Raw genomic sequence first — 16,069 nt, forward strand, 5'->3', positions numbered from 1 at the left:
GTCTTTCCACGTGCATTGACAAGCCAAAAGCCCCCAGCTCCTTAAGATAGAAAGATCTCCTTTATTAATGAACCCCAACAGTATTTCTTCAGATACAGGAGTTTTGGAACTCAAATACTCAGAAGAAAACAAGTTAATATTGCATTATTTTCCTAAGAAATACTGCAACTTATTTCCGGTAACATATTGCAAAGCGAAACAGCTTGAAAAGAACAAAAAAAAAAAAATTAAAAAAAAAAAAGAAAAGAAATTTAAGTCAATCAAACTGGAATTAAGGTTTGTTTTCTTGGAACGATCGAGTCCTCGCAAGCACAGCTCGTTTCTGCAGATTACTCCCCAAACTGTCGTACAAACAGACCCCGATTGCTTGAATTCCTTATGAGCCCACAGAGGTGCAACATTAAAAGCTACGATTATCGGGTAGCAAGTGCCCCAACCTTCATCCTCCACAGCAGCCTCCGTGCCCCGGCTGTTAACGGGTTGTGAACGTCTTCCCCCTGCAAGGATGGACGCAGAGAGAGGTCAGTGCCTGTTCCGGGTTGCCTCTGGCTGGCTGCTGAGCTCCAGGGCAGCTTTTTGGCCAGCAGATGCTTGCCCTGAGCTCTCAGAGACACAGGTAGGGGCAGTTCAGGGCTCAGGGGTGTTTTATATGGCACCGAGTGCAGAACAAGCCCCACGGGAAGGCTCCTAGCCCCGCTGAGCTGCTGGCCACAGGCAGGAGGAACCTGCTCCGGCCCCCAGCTGCCCGCAGCACGCCCCCTGCCCCCATTTTCCACTCACGTGATTGTTTTCATTTCTTTCTTCTCTGCGTCTGGACGGGCACGGTTCAGCACCTTGAGGAAATCCGATGTTTTTGCCCTCATGCGCGTGTGAATATAGGCCTGCAGAAACAACGCGGGGACGCTTCAGGATCCTGTCCTCAGGGCTGAGGTTTTCGATTTTGAGTCTTTCAGCCAACCACAGCTCAAACCTCCCCTTTCCCCCCCTGGCTGCATGCTCTCAGTACCTTTGAGCACTTGATGTGATAGTGCAGGTAGTCCCGGAACGTGTGGATCAGGTTTATGGTGTTGTCTCTGGCAGCAGCGTTGGTGTGACGGGGGAACAGCACTGAAAGAAAAGCGACCACACGACCCCATTACCCCCTTCCTGACCCCGTTATCCCCTCCCGACCCCGTTATCCCCTCCTGGAGCTACCAAAGGGCTTCGGGCTCCTCTGCTGCTGCAGGCTTTTGGACTCGATGCCTGCTTTGCTCCCTACAAAGAGCCCGTTAGCGCGCTGCGTAAGCAGGATTAAGCACCACTTGTGATTTTAAACACAGGGCTTAGCAGCGCTTTCCCACCCGCTGTCACGTGCCCAAGGCTCTCTCGCAGCAGCCTGGACACAGCTGGAGGCCAGGCCGAGTGCCCAGAGGTGACGCCACCACCGCAGGGAGCTGCAGGGAGCTGTGGCTGCTACCTCGGGGCTGTGCCCCACATCCAAGGGCTGAAAGACCTTTGGTCTGTGCTCCAAACCGCAGCCACGCCAGCCTGAGCCCTCCCAGCAGCCCCAGCCAGGACCCCCCGTTTCTCTCCCTTCAAACAGGAGCAGGGTTTGGGCTCCTCAGCTCTGCTGCCCAGGAGGAATCGATGCCTGCTGGCCAGCAAAGCGGTGCCTCCGCAGGCAGGGGAAGGTGCTTCGGAGACAGAAGCGTTTGGCCGAGAGCAGAGAGGAAGAGCTGGAGACACAGAGCTCGCAGCCCCGCTCCTGCCAGTGACTGCTGGGCCAGCACTGCACAGCTGGCTGCAGCTGGAGCAGCCACAAATACAGCCACATGCCCGTGAGAAAGAAGCCTCTGATTTCCCTGCTCTCACACCAAATTTCACTTGATCCCGACAGCGTGTGGCTCGCTGCCCGCTCCCCAGCTCATAGCCCCGGAGCCGCCCGCTTACCGAAGGTGATGTAGCCGATATTGTCGCCGACGGCTGCGTCGGTGTCTTTCAGCTCCAAGGGTGGCTCCCTGTGGCTGAAGAGCACCTGTGGGGCTGTGTGACTGGCCCGGCGACCCTCCTTGAACTCCTGAAAACGACAAAAATCGGGTGATTCCCACCGTGGCACGCCAGGAAAGCAAGTGGGGCTCCTCTCTCCCGCAGGGTCACTGGGCAGAGGTTTCCCAGCTTTCCCTGCCATTGCAGAAAGCATCTCCCACCAGGTGGCTTCACCTGGGCAGGAAAAGGCACCTGTGGGGTTTGGAACTCGTGCGTGAAGCCTGCTCCTCCCAGCTCTTCTCTAAGCCCTGAAACAACGCCTCCAGGCAGATCTTTTCCCACTAGGGAACCTCTCAGGAAGCAGCAAACACTCGTTTCACGTGGAATGAGCCAGCTCTGCATTGCAGGACCGTCCCTAAACGGGGCTGGGAAAGTCCAGACCCCATCTCCTGTCCCGAGGCAGCACAATCTCCCCCCCTCTGCCTCACGGGCAGGAGGACCCGTGCTCCTGTTGGAGAGCCAAGTAGTTCACTGGGGTTTCCTTCACGAACGCTTAGCTTGCACTTCTGCCCGCCGATACCAGAGGGGATGGCTTCACTGGTTGGTTAATGGCCAGGTTTTTCTCCATGAGAGCCCAGATAAGCAGCTGGGTGTTACGCAAGAGCAATAGCTGGAGGGAAGGAGCCAGCGTGACTCAGAGTGGAAACTCTTGTGGCCAGGCAGGAACAGGATTTGCTGTAGTGAAAACCAAGAACTTGGGACACGCAGACTCTGGGACAGCCACTCCCTTGAAGCCTTGCCCTCTCCCCAGGAGCCTCACAAACCCGGTTTTGTTCACTTCACACCTCCCTGCTGGCTTATAAAGCTCAACTGCAGGCTGTGGGCAATGCTGGTGGGGAACAGCTCAAAACCAGAGCAGATGCCCTGCCCACAGCTAAACACACAGACAGCAGAGCCGTGAGGTAAGATACCCACTGCTGCCATCACAACACTCCCTGTCGCAATGATCTTCAGCGCAGGTGAACTGGTATCCAGCAAACTGGGCCAGTGTCTCGCTGCCCACAGGCCTGTCAGCAGGCAGGAGGGCAAAAGCTCAAACCCCAGACCCTTTCTCCACGATGCCCGTTTCCATACCTGCATGAACACCTTCCCAATCACCACGTCGTCATCATCCTTAAATACCGTGCTGAACACAACCGTGACGCGGTCCTTTTTTGCCTCCACATACCTGCAGGGGGGGGGAGAAAGGAGAACCCGGCTGTGAACAGAGCTGCTGGAGCTACCACCGGACAAGGAGGCAGCTGCCTGACAAGCTCAGGTAGACGCAACAAACCCTCACGGGCCCGCCTGCTGGAAATTTCCCCTCCCAAGATTGTATTTACACGGAGCAAAACATTTCTGTTGGGAGCGGCCGGTTCCTTTCCTGCGTGCAGCCACAAGCGCTCCTGCTAATAGAGGCTCTTGTATAACGTCTCTGCAGCCTGAGGGGTGAGCAGAACCCTCCCAGGCTCCTTACAGCCTAGGACAGGCCCTTATTACCACGGCAAAGCACAGAGCAACAGCGTTTCCTGACTTTCCACCACATCCTACAGCTCTGAGCAGAGGTCTGCCTCCACTCCTCGAGCACTTACATTGTCTCATCGTCCCTGTAGTGGATGACGGCTCTTTTCTCTCCTTCTTTGCCCTCTTCTTGGAATTTGAAATACTTCTCAAAGACCGAAGCAAAACAGTTGCGCTTCAACATGCCGGCTTGGTGCACGATAGCATCCTTGTCCGCTGGGAGGTTCTCCAGGTCGTAGAGCAAGGAGACGTTGTAACCTGGGGAGGGCCAGACACCAACCTTCAGCATCTCAGGGCCTTACTGCAGCCAGGCACACGTTTTCTGCAAAGAGACGCCCACAGCCCAAGCACCCTGCCACCACCTGTCCCACCTTTGCCTCGAGGCCTTCCAAAAGCCCCGGGGGCGACCGCTTCCCACCCCCCTGCTGCCAGGAGCCGTGCCCGGTGGGCACGTGGCCAGGGCAACATCCCCGGGGCTCCTTCCTGGCTCCCAGACACACGTGCGGGCTGCGTTTTGTGCAGTTTTGTGCAGTGAGTAGGAAGAGAAGCTGTCACAGGTAACCATGGTTTTCCTGTGCCTCACAAAGCCTCTCTGCGAAGAACAAAGACCCAGCCGTGAGGAACAGCGGCTTCCCGGGGGAGGGCTGCGCTGAGCGTTACAGCTCGTGCCGCGAGCTGCTTCAGCCCTGACGTGCACAAGGCACCCTTCGGGTTGCCATTCACTGCACAGAGACGCAGACATCGGGCTCTGGAGGCGCAGCCTCCATCTGAGCGTTTCCGAGGTGACCTGAGTCACTCTGGAGCTGCACGCACACACGGTGTGAATATTACAGCAGGGTTACCTGATTCAGGATTTACCAAGTAGCTCCCATAGACTTTCTTCAATACCTAGGAAAGAAACAGACAGGTTTTTTTTTTTTTCCAGAAGTTTGAAATTTAGATTTTTTTTTTTTCCCCCTGGTCAAACGGAGCGTGGCCAAACAGCTAAGTCACTGGCTTCTTGTTGTATTGCCTCCTCCTTCTCCCTGAACCCCACTGGCAGGGAACAAGCTGCAGGGCAGGAGGCAAAACCAGAACTTTTTAAAGTTCTTGCTAGTTCTGAACTTCTGTGGACAAGAATCCCCCTTCCACTTGCCTCGTGGCTTCAAAGAACGGTCAGTGGAGCTCGGCACGGCAGCTCTGAGGGCTCCAACCCCCCTCCCACCCTGAGGGCAGCCCCCAGGGGTTTAGGATGCAGAAAACCTTGCAGAGCACGCCCTGGTGCTCTCCCTGCACGCTCAGAGGTGAGGTCAGGTGCAGCGTGGCCGAGCGATCGCCTGCCTGGCCTCAGCCCATTCTGTGGGACAGATGGGGATGGAGAGGAGACTGCCAGGCGGCTTGGATGCCTCCCAGAAGCAGAGCCGCCCACGGCACAGCACAAACCTTTCTTCGAGCATAATCACTGCTGAATTTTACATCAATGGCAATTTTCAGCTGAACCATGGCTCCGTGGCAGTGAGGGGGCCGGGAACAGGAGGCATTTCGCAGAGAAGTACAGAACGACGCCGTGGCAGAACTGGCCCTCCTGGGCTGACACCCACCAGCACCACGCAAAGAGGATGCACGGGCTCTCTGCACGCCAAAAAACCTCCTCTCAGCAGAAAGCCTGCCTGCAGCGGCCCGGGGAGATGCTCTGCCTTAGCAGGAACTCCACTTCGGCTTCCCAGCGGGGTTTCACCAAAGACCGAGCGGAGGAAGTGCCGAAACAAGCTCCGTCTTCTCCAGGGAAGCACGGAGAGAAGCAGTTTGTTAAACGGCGGTTTAAAAATGCAACTTCTATTTAGTCAGCACTCCCGAGGCAGTCCTGCAGAGATCCCATCTTCCTCTCAGAGCTTGACAAGTCGGCTGGCAGCTGCCCTCACTGCCAGCACGGCACCAGGGCCTGAGCACAGCAGCCAGGGGCAAAGAGGCCTCGTTGCAACCTGCAGGGATTCACTTTGGGCTCAAAGCTCCCGTTTCTCGCCCGACTCTCTAATTCCTGGGCCGGTTTCCTCGTTTCCCTCCACGGACAGACACCCAGTGGCAAAAACCTGCAGGGTGCACCCCGTTTGCTAACGGGAGGAGATTTGAAAATTGACTCAGGAACTGAGTCACACTTCCTGCCTCGCCACCCAACCACGGCTCAGAGAGGCTCCTGCTTTCTACCATAAATGGCCCTCCGCAGCCCGAGCCCATTCAACAGGAACTGAACCTGCTCCTTCGCACAGCAGCAGCAAAAAGGGAAGCAGGCCGTCTGCAGATCAAGGTCTGCACACACGGCTGGAGCCCATCAAGCGTGGTTAGAGTCAGACGAGCAGCGCCACGGGACTCTGGAGTTGTCTTGCTGCCTTCCTGCACTAGAACATCTGCCAGGGAAACTGCTTCTGCCAGGCCTCGCACTCCTTTGGAAGGGATTTCGGAGTTAGTGATGCCTTTTTTTGCCCTTCAGGCTGTGGGGTCAGAAAAGATGACTGCTAATTCCCAGGAGAATGGGAGCGTGCTTTGTCTTCAAGCAAAGCGGGACTCCTGTTTGGCACAGGACTGTCAGCACAAGGTGGAAGCACAGACAAATCCAGACACTTCTTTGCAAGTCAGACCCTAACAACATCCCAAGGGCACTGCCTGTGCTGATGAAACCTCTGTAGGCTCAAGGCACCGGATGTCCAGAGATACTCACCTCGTCAGCACCATGTTCCTGGAGTTCTTTGTAGAATTTCAGAGAAATACTGACCATCACTTTTGTCTTATCTCCGTTGGGGTTTGAAATATGGTAAAGGACTCCATCGAAGTCTGTGAAGCAAGAGAGAAAAACGTAAGGAACTCGAGAGGGAGCGTTTCCTATTTCTGGGGAACTCTTTCCCGGTGCATTCTAGGAATTCCATGGGGTGACACGTTTCCTGTCCTCACAGATACACCACGAGAAAGCCCTCACTGGCTAACATCACACTGTTATCCTTCAAAGGGCTGGAACAGCTTTGACATGCCCAGCACAGATCACAAGATCCAGCCTGGTGCCACTCAGCATCCCCGGCAAATCTGCTCGCCTTCAGCGCACAGGGACACAAACGCGCGGGGATGGGAGCCGTCTGGATGCCAAGCACAGCAAGCGACTGACGTGCCCACCAGGCCACAGCTGCAGCCTGGGGGAGAAAAAAAAAGCCATCAGCAGAGCAAAAGCAGCTCAGGCACTGCCTGCTGAGCTTCCACTTCGCTGCAGAAGGGGCAGCGAGGGCAGGAGGGGGGCAAGGCAGCCCTCCGGGCACCCAGCACGCTCCGCTTGGCCGCGGAGCCCCGCAGCTCGCACAAATTCCTGGTAACAGAAGTGAGACATCGGCTGCTGGCGAGCACGTGTGCTTCCTCGCTGCTTCTCATCCTAGAGAGGAAGCTTCAGGCTCCAAATTCATCTCGCCTGACACCCCAAGCCAGCTTTCTAACAACCCTGAAGACCTAATAGCAAACAGCACCACGTCTGGGGCTGGAGAACGGGCGAGGTAAAAGCCAGCCAGTGCTCACACCAAGCGCTGTGACTGCCAAAATCATCCCTGGGGGCTAAGCCCCGGGGAAGGTGGACGTATAGAGAAAACACAGGGCAGCCTACAGGAGGCTTGGCACCTGCAGCACACAGCTCTGGGTGTTCAGAGTCTGTCCTGGTGCTGCTCTTCCCTCTGCCAGTGGTGCTGGGTGAATTTGGGTGCACCAGGATAACCACAGGCAGGCCACAAAAAAAAAAAAAAAAAAAAAGAAAGGTGAGGAGAACTCAGCGCTTACCTGCAAATGTTACTTCTACTGCCTCTGGTTTATTTCTGGAAAGAAAAAAGGACAGAGAACAAAGGAGGTAAATGAGAAATCAAACAGCAGCCTCCAAGCTGTGAAGAAAAGAGGATTAATTTCCAGTGCTGTATTTCTCCCAAGCAGCTCTGAAAAGCCTTCTAGCTCCTGCTGGTCGGGTAGCAGGTAACCTTTGACAAGAAGCCTCGGCTCACTCCCCATTCCTATCAGAACCAGTCTTACCAGAGAGGGTATAAAACAGGCCTCGAAGCTGGCAGAGATTGCTGCTATTTGGAGTTTAATAGGTTTGGAGATCAGACTGCAGATTTCAAGTGAGTTAGGGGACACTTTTGGGGACAGTGCTGGGGACTAATGCTACCAGTGCCGCCTTTAGGATCTCAGAGCAGCACCAGAAGCATCTCACACGCCGTTTGTGTTTAGGTACGCGGATTTAATAACCCCTTCACAAAGGGTATTTGCCAGTTTGTCCCTGAGAGTTTTTTTTGCCAAAACTCGCCCTGCACAAGTGTCCCGCTGGGTACCAGGCACCACCAAGGAAGCAACAACTCCCTATTTACCTTCTTTCGGCTTATCCCAGAGAGGCTTTCAGGTTTTTTTTCCCCTGCTCAGCAGAAAGCATTGTTCTTCCAAGCGCTTTCCTGCAGGCAGTCTCATTCCTGGAAGCCCCGAATGACCTCAAATCAGCAGGCAACGCAGAGCCCAAGGCACCGAGCAGCACCAATCCCAGGCCGTGCACGGGGTCAGCTACGCTTTATGTGGGCAGAAAGGGAGGAATCATCCCCCGGGCAGGGATCCTAAGTGGAAGGGGGGAGGCGGTGCTGCTTCCTGAGAGCCATTAGCTGCGAAAAGCAGCATCCCTTCTATTTGGGAGACCGGAGAGGCTCCGTCCGTGGTGCTGCATCCCTGAAGATGAAAACCGTGCCCCCGAATTGTATCTAAACCGCTGCTGCTCGCCGAGGACTGCTCGAGGCAGAGATGGGAGAAAATCCCCGCGATCCCACACGGTCAGGCGACGCAGACGCGTTCCTCTTTTAGAGCGCCACACTCAGACTCCGGAATCAGCGCGGATGGCAATAGAAATTTTTTTTTATAAAAAAAGCAACCCGTGTAGGAAGCTTTAAAGATAGCGCAGTCAGGCACACGAGAGCTGGGAATATTAAAGAGGACGCATCCTCAAAGCTGGGCTCCGTCTCCTGAGAGTCACAGCGCTCAAAGCCCAGTCCCCAAGCGCGCGGAGCTGTCACCTCCTGGCTCTCGGCAGCCCCTCCAAACACAAATCTCACCGTGAGGAGCGAGGGGAGCACCTGGCAGACAATGAGCAACGGAATGATTTTGCTGAGGAAGGACAATGAGCCCCTGCTCGCTCAGCCAGCACCTCGGGAGAGGGGAAAATGACTTGTCAGGGTATTTCAGAAGCTGAGATCGCGACCCGAGGCAGGTTAGGAGCTTTGCACGCCAGCCTTTGTTCTGCACACAAAAGCTCCGGGCGGGCACGGCCCCATTTCCACTCGTTTCATCACCAAAGCAACTTCTTTTAAGGCGGATTCTCTCAGCTCTCGGCCTCGGGGCTGGCGGTGAGAAGGGCGATGCAGGGGAGAAGCGGGGAACCGGGCGCAACTCCCGGGCGCTGGAAATCCAGCGGCTGCCTGGAGCGCTCACGTGAGCCGCATGCAGAGCTCCCGGCGGCCACGCCGTGCCGCAGGATGGCTTTCAGCTTCCAGACTCGTGCAGGGGGAGGCAGGGAGGCTCCCGGCTCTCGCAGCCCGGCAGTTTGACCACCCAGCAGCTCGGCTCTGAGCGCTGCCTTCTGCCCGGCACATCCCAGAGCACGGGGTGCCCGCGGAGGGATGGCAGCAGGCACTCAGGAGCAACAGCAAAGCTCTGCTGGGACAGCATCGCCTCAATTTTCACGCAGCCGACTTCCAAACTTCCCTGCCTCGCTCTCAGATATTCTAATATTTTGCTCCATAGGAGGGGAAGAAAACAAAAAAAAAAAAAAAAAAAAAAGGGGGAGGGGGTGAGGAATATGTCAAAGCTGAGAGCTTCCAGCTCTGAGCAGAGCTCGCAGATCGCTGGAGTCGACACGCAGAGCGAGCCAGATTCAGAGACAGACTGCAGGCTCTTGCTGCAGAAAGGTCACCCCAATAAAAAAATGATGAGCAACGGCTAAAATTATCCACACGGTTCCTCCACAATCCAGCTCCTCCACCCGATTCCTGCACACCGCTTCCCGGGAGGCACTCGGGAAGCACTCCCGGGGGTGACACGGAGCTGGCCCCTCACGGGAACCCAAGCTGCAGGGCACAATGCCCTGCCTGCTCCCTGTTCATGCAGATTTGTTTTCTTCTGCACGGTGGGCAAGCACTAAGGCACGATTTGGGATAAATGATTAATTTGCCAGCAGTTCAGGGCAAGCTACGTGTGGCTGCAAAGCCACAGCCATGGAAACGAGCCCCGTGCCACACCTCCCCTGCTAAATCAGAGGGCAAATTGGGGTGAAGATTCACTGGGCACAAAGACAGTCACCAGCACTTCACACCTAAACCGGGCTGTTATTTTTCTCTCTGTGCACACAGCAAAAAAAAAAAAGACACGAAGATGAAAACCCCGAACCTGGCAGAGCTCACTTCCTCCCACCCCGTTTCTCTCAGCAAAGGGAAAACCCGAGCGTGCCTCCAGCTCCCAGGCAATTCCTCGAGGCGCAGCGAGCCGCCCTGCAGCCCGCGGAGCAGTTTGCTCCCTCCACACCCGCAGAGGCTCAGCCGATGCCCCGCGGAGCAGCCAGGTATTCCCCCAGCTCGGCAGCTTTCAGCACCGAGTCGCTAACCGCAGGTATTTTCGCAGCGGCTTCGGGCCACGGTTTAAAGACGTTTGCAAGACGTTGGTTTAAAACGAGAAGTTAGAGAGGTAAATTTAAGAAGCGTCACCCCCAGAGACCTGAGAAGTCAAGCGAGAGGGGGGAGCACGGAGGAAACGGCCTCGGTCACAGGGCTGCAAAAAGCAGAGCGCTTCTCAAGTGGCTCGAGGATAAAGGTGGCACAAAAAAGGGCCCGGCCGGGGGTCCCTTCCCCGAGCAGCCAGGGCAGGCTCCACCCCACAGATCCCAGCGCCGTGCTGGGCTTCTCCAGGCTTTGTCCCCACACAAAGGTGCCCGGTGCTGCTCCTGCCAGCAGTGGCAGCGAGCACAGGGACAGCTGGGCTGCAGGCACAGCCACCCGAGGGCCACCCCAGGGGCTGAGGCAGCCGGGCAGTGCTGCAGGTGCCCCACAACCGGCCCCGACACCCGCACACCCCCAGCCCCGTGAACCCAACGCTGGGGCTGACCCAGGGGTGTGACAGGAACCCGCTCCCCGCCCCCAGGCGATGGCTGCGGGCTGCCGCTGCCTTCCTGCCCCTCACCCCTACTCCAGCCCCATCCTCACTCCCTCAACGCCGCAGCCCCTCCCCACCCCCGGGCCCTGCCCATCCCCTCCCCACTGCAGCCGTGACCGCCCCCACAGCCCCCTATACCCCTCCATAGACTCCCAATCCCCCCCATAGCCCCCTATACCCACCCCCACAGCCCCCCAATCTCCCCCCCACAGCCTCTCAATCCCCCCATACCCTCCAATCCCCCCCACAGCCCCCTATGCTCGCCGTAGCCCCCCGAATTCCCCCCAACAGCCCCCAATCCCCACCCACAGCCCCACAAATCCCACCCTACACCCTCCAAATCCCCTCCATACCCCCCAAATCCCCCTCCACAGCCCTCAATTCCCCCCCTATAGCTCCCCATAGCCCCCAATCTCCCCCAATTCCCCCCTATAGCCCCCAATTCCCCCCCCATAGCCCCCAATTCCCCCTATAGCTCCCCATAGCCCCCAATCCCCCCCGTTTGGCCCCCTATACCCCCCTCACACCCCCTAAATCCCCCTATACGCCCCCCCATCCCCCCAATCCCCCCTCATAACCCCCTACAGCCCCCCCCATCCCCTCCCCCGGCCCATCCCCATCCCCCCCCCCTCCCCATCCCCTCCCCCACCCTCTCAGGCCCTGAGGCCTCCCCCGGGCCCCTCCCCTTCCCCCCCCCTCCTCCTCCGCTTCCCCGAGCCGTACCCGGCGGCGGCGCCGTCGAACTTGAGGGTGAGGGTCTCCTCCACGATGCGGTTGTTGACCTCCAGCAGGATCATGGCGGGGCCGGGGGGAGCCGAGCTCCGCTCCGCTGCGCGCACCGGGGGGACCCGCCCGAGCCCTGCGGCCGCCGCTTCCGCTTCTCCTCAGCGCCTCGCGCGTCACTTCCGGCACCCGCCCGCCGGCGGGAGGGAGGGAGGGAGGGAGGAGGGCGCATGCGCGGAGGAGCAGCTGGGAGGACACGCCCATCTCGGTGACGTCACGAGCGGGGGCGTGGCTACGGAGGGGGCGGGGAGAAGGGAGGGGAGGGAGGGGTGGGAGGGGTGGGGGGGGTGAGGGGGCTTATGGGGGGGGGGGTGCAGGGAATTTGGGGTGATCCTGGGAATTTGGGGGGGCTCCAGGGAAATAGGGGGGCCCCTGGGAATTTGGGGGGGCCCCAAGGAATTAGGGGGGGTGCAGGGAATTTGGGGGGGCCCCAGGGAAAAAGGGGGGACCCAGGGATTTGGGGGGGGCTAGGGAATTTGGGGTGACCCTGGAAATTTGGGGGGGCCCCAGGGAATGTAGGGAGGCCCCAGGGAATTTGGGGTGACTCTGAGAATGAGGGGTGCCCCAGGGAATGTAGGGGGCTCCAGGGAATTTGGGGTGTCCCCAGGAATGAGGGGGGGCCCTAGGGAATTTAGGGGGGGGGCAGGGAAATAGGGGAGCCCCAGGGAAATAGGGGGGACCCAGGAAATTTGGGGTGACCCTGGGAATTTAGGGGGCTCCAGGGAAATAGGGGTGACCCAGGGATTTAGGGGGGCTTCAGGGAATTTGGGGTGACCCTGGGAATTAGGGGGGCCCCAGGGAAATAGGGGTGCCCCAGAGAATTTAGGGGGACCTCAGGGAATTTGGGGTGCCCTAGGGGTTTAGGGGTGCCCAACGGAATGTAGGGAGGCCCCAGGGAATTTGGGGTGACCCAGGGAAATAAGGGGGCTCCAGGGAATTTAGGGGGGACCCAAGGAATGTAGGGGTGTCCCTGGGAATGAAAGGGGCCCCAGGGAATTAGGGGTGCCCTAGGGGTTTAGGGGAGCCCCAGGTAATATAAAAGGGTGTGCCAGGGAATTTAGGAGGGGCCCAGGGAATTTAGGGGTGCCCTAGGGAATATAGGGGTGTCCCTGGGAATTTGGGGTGATCCTGGGAATGAACGGAGTCCCAGGGAATTTAGGGGGGAGCAGGAAAATAGGGGAGCCCCAGGGAAATAGGGGGGACCCAGGAAATTTGGGGTGACCCTAGGAATTAAAGGGGTCCCAGGGAATTAGGGGTGCCCCAAGGAATATACATGTAGGGGGGCCCCAGGGAATTTGGGGTACCCTAGGGGTTTAGGGGGGCCCCAGGGAATGTAGGGAGGCCCCAGGGAATTTGGGGTGACCCTGGGAAGGAGGGGAGCCCCAGGGAGATATGGGGGAGCCCCAGGGAATATAGGGGTGTCCCGGGGAATTAGGGGTGTCCCAGGGAAATAGGGGAACCCCAAGGAATATAGGGGAGCCCCAAGGAATATGGGGGTGTCCCAGGGTATTAGGGGTGTCCCGGGGAATTTAGGGGACCCCGGGGAATTAGGGGTGTCCCAGGGAATATAGGGGAACCCCAGAGAACATAGGGGTGTCCAGAGAATATAGGGGTGTCCCAGGGAATTTAGGGAAACCCCAAGGAATAAAAGGGGGCCCCAGGGAATTAGGGGTATCCCTGGGAATTGGGGGTGTCCAAGGATATTAGGGGTGTCCCTGGGAATCTAGGGGAGCCCCAGGGAATTTGGGGTGTCCCAGAGAATTTAGGGCATCCCCGGAAAGAGGGGGTCCCCAGGCCACCGGAGCAGCCGTGGGGATGCAGGGGGAGCCCAAGGGGTGCCCCAAAATCCCAAAGCAAGGGGAGGGGGGGGGTTGCCCAGGCTGGGGGGGCCGTGGAGGCTGCCACTTCCCCTTGGTGGAGGAGATTTTGCAACCTCGCTTCCTCCCCGGGCCCCATAAAGCTGCTCCTCGGCACCGGGGCGGCCGGCACAGGTGAGGGACCCACTGGCGGAGGCTCCCCTGGGCACCCCAAAGCTGCTTTTGGGGGGTGACGGCCCCAGAACGAAACCCACAGCCGGGGCACGGAGGGGAGAGGGTTGGGGAGATCTCCCCAGCACGGCTGGGAAGGGGAGAGGATTTTTGGGGTCCGGAGGAGGCAGCTGATGGAGGGTGAGTCTGTGGGGTGCTCGGCTTTGGGGTGGTTTGGGGGCACCCCGCTCCTTCTGCGGGGAAGGGGGTGCTTGGAGGGGGAGCCCCCCGAGCTCCAGGAGGGGTCCTTTTGGGGTGAGCCCCCCCAACCCAGGGGGGACCCCGGTGTCCCCAGGAGGGTCTGTGAGCGGGGTCGGGAGGGGAAGCGGGGGGTTTCCCCTTTTTTTGGGGGGAAATCCGCTTCCTCCGGGGGGGGGGGCGCAGAGGAACTGCAGGGATTGTGGCGGCCAAAAATAGGGCGAGGGGAAGCGGGGACAGCTCGGGGGGGTGGGTTTGGGGGGAAATCCCCCCCAGCCCGGCCAGGAGGGGAAGGTTGCTCCTGGGGTGAGCGTCGGGGTTCAGCCCCGGTGCCATGGAAGGGCTGGGGTAAAAATGGGGTCGGAAAAGGTCCCAAATCGTGGTGGGGCAAGGCTGGAGCCCCGGTGGTGTTTGGGGACAAGGGGCAGGGCGTGGAGGTGTCCCCAAGGGCCAGGCTGGGCTCCACCTGCCATTTCCCCATCGCGGGGGCCGCGGGGGTGCCCGGCAGCGGAGGAACAGGAAAGCCAGAGACGTGAAATCTTCCCAAAACCGCCCCGCAAAGGGTGACACATCTTTCCGTCCGGGGGGTGCAACCTCACACGGGGACGGGATGGGACCGGTGGGGAGAAAGGGGTGAAACCGCCACCAAACCCGCCCCGTGCTCGGGGAGGTGCCGCGGGGTCCCCAAATAGTTCCAAGGAGCACCCCAAAAATGTTTTTTTTGGGGTGCTGGAGGGGGCGGGCTGAGAGGAGGTGGCTGGGGACCCCCCCCGCCTTGGGAACGGACGTGGAGGGGGCACGGGATGGGATGAGGTGGGGTGGGTGGGGGGCGTTGTGCCGGGGGGACGCTTTGGGGACGGCGCCCGGGCGCCCCGTGCCTGGCACGGGGGATGCTCAGGGTGCCCGGTGGCTCGCAGGCGGGATGGACACCATCTCCTTCAACGGGGACCTCTCGGATTTGCTCTACAACTACACCTACGACTACAGCACGGCCCTGCCCGACGCCGCCATCCTCTCGTCCCCCTGCCGGCCCGACGGCTCCGTCCTCAACAAGTACCTGGTGGTCTTCGTCTACTGCCTCGTCTTCGTCCTCAGCCTGCTGGGCAACGGGCTGGTGGTGCTGGTGGTCACCTCCTCCCACGCCAACCGCTCCGTCACCGACGTCTACCTGCTCAACCTGGCGGTGGCCGACCTGCTCTTCGCCCTCACCCTGCCCCTCTGGGCCGCCTACCGGGCCCACGAGTGGGTTTTCGGCACGGTGATGTGCAAGGCCGTCTCGGTGCTGCAGGAGGCCAACTTCTACAGCGGCATCCTGCTGCTGGCCTGCATCAGCGTGGACCGCTACCTGGCCATCGTCTACGCCACCCGCGCCGCCACCGAGAAGAGGCACTGGGTCAAATTCGTCTGCCTGGGCATCTGGCTCTTCTCCGTGCTGCTCTCCCTGCCCGTGCTGCTGTTCCGCGAGGCCTTCGTCTCGCCCAGCAACGGCACCGTGTGCTACGAGCGCATCCGGGGCGAGGACACGGCCAAGTGGCGCGTGGTGCTGCGGGTGCTGCCGCAGACCTTCGGCTTCGCCCTGCCCCTCCTGGTCATGCTCTTCTGCTACGGCGTCACCGTGCACACCCTGCTGCGCACCAAGAACGCCCAGAGGCAGCGGGCCATGAAGGTCATCCTGGCCGTGGTGCTGGTTTTCCTCGTCTGCTGGCTGCCCTACAACATCACGCTGGTGAGCGACACCCTGATGAGGACGCGGGCCATCGCCGAGACCTGCGAGCGCAGGAACCACATCGACACGGCCCTCTCGGTCACCCAGGTGCTGGGCTTCTCCCACAGCTGCCTCAACCCCATCATCTACGCCTTCATCGGGCAGAAATTCCGCAACAGCTTCCTCAAGATCCTGGCGCAGCGCGGGCTCATCAGCAAGGACGCCGTGGCCCGCTACGGCCGCACCTCTTACGCCTCCACCTCCGGCAACACCTCCACCACCCTCTGAGCCCTCAGGGCAACCCCTCAGGGCACCCGGGTGGCCATAAATGAGGGCTGCCGGTGGCTGGGGGTGCGTGTGGCCACCCGTGTGCGCGGTGCCATGCGGCGGGGAGGGTGGCAGCGGGGTGACTCTGAGCCCTGGTGGCACCGCGACGCCGTGGTGAGGTGTGAGGACACCGAGCGTCGGCACGGGGGGGACCCCGGGGAGGTGCCGGGTGCTGCCCGCCCTCCCCGCCCGCCTGGGATTTTGGGAACCCGTGGCCCCCGTGTGACAGCTCAGCAATAAAGGAGGTGGCGGGTTTGTCACCCGTGTGTGGCTCCTGTTGGCCGGGGGGCTGGGGCACGTCCCCGCTGCGCCACGCTTCCTGGGG

At 59.6% G+C, this 16,069-nt stretch overlaps 2 protein-coding genes across 2 annotated transcripts; one reads left to right on the forward strand and one right to left on the reverse strand.

The window, feature by feature from the left end:
- Window positions 1-38: 38 nt before the first annotated feature.
- ARPC2 (actin related protein 2/3 complex subunit 2) lies at window positions 39-11,597 on the reverse strand. The gene is made up of 10 exons (XM_082763461.1): window positions 11,428-11,597; window positions 7,312-7,346; window positions 6,221-6,333; window positions 4,368-4,413; window positions 3,597-3,783; window positions 3,100-3,193; window positions 1,930-2,056; window positions 1,007-1,107; window positions 781-881; window positions 39-497 (listed from the first exon to the last, which is right to left on the reverse strand). The coding sequence occupies exons 1-10, from the start codon at window positions 11,499-11,501 to the stop codon at window positions 473-475; spliced, it is 903 nt and encodes a 300-aa protein (XP_082619587.1). The 5' UTR covers window positions 11,502-11,597; the 3' UTR covers window positions 39-472.
- A 1,902-nt stretch (window positions 11,598-13,499) lies between these two features.
- LOC309879414 (C-X-C chemokine receptor type 2-like) lies at window positions 13,500-15,991 on the forward strand. Its single transcript, XM_082763044.1, has 2 exons — window positions 13,500-13,655; window positions 14,630-15,991. The coding sequence occupies exons 1-2, from the start codon at window positions 13,649-13,651 to the stop codon at window positions 15,703-15,705; spliced, it is 1,083 nt and encodes a 360-aa protein (XP_082619170.1). The 5' UTR covers window positions 13,500-13,648; the 3' UTR covers window positions 15,706-15,991.
- Window positions 15,992-16,069: the final 78 nt, after the last annotated feature.

Source organism: Aythya marila (genome assembly GCF_965140915.1).
Source record: "Aythya marila genome assembly, chromosome: 6".
Lineage (NCBI taxonomy): Eukaryota > Metazoa > Chordata > Aves > Anseriformes > Anatidae > Aythya > Aythya marila.

Bases quoted from the DNA above. Each gene is read 5' to 3' on its own strand.
- ARPC2 (XM_082763461.1), bottom strand. From the start codon at position 11,501: ATGATCCTGCTGGAGGTCAACAACCGCATCGTGGAGGAGACCCTCACC. The intron at 7,347-11,427 runs GTACGGCTCGGG...TTTTCTTTCCAG, and splicing joins TTCGACGGCGCCGCCGCCGG to AAATAAACCAGAGGCAGTAG. The intron at 4,414-6,220 runs GTGAGTATCTCT...TTTCTTTCCTAG, and splicing joins AGGAACATGGTGCTGACGAG to GTATTGAAGAAAGTCTATGG.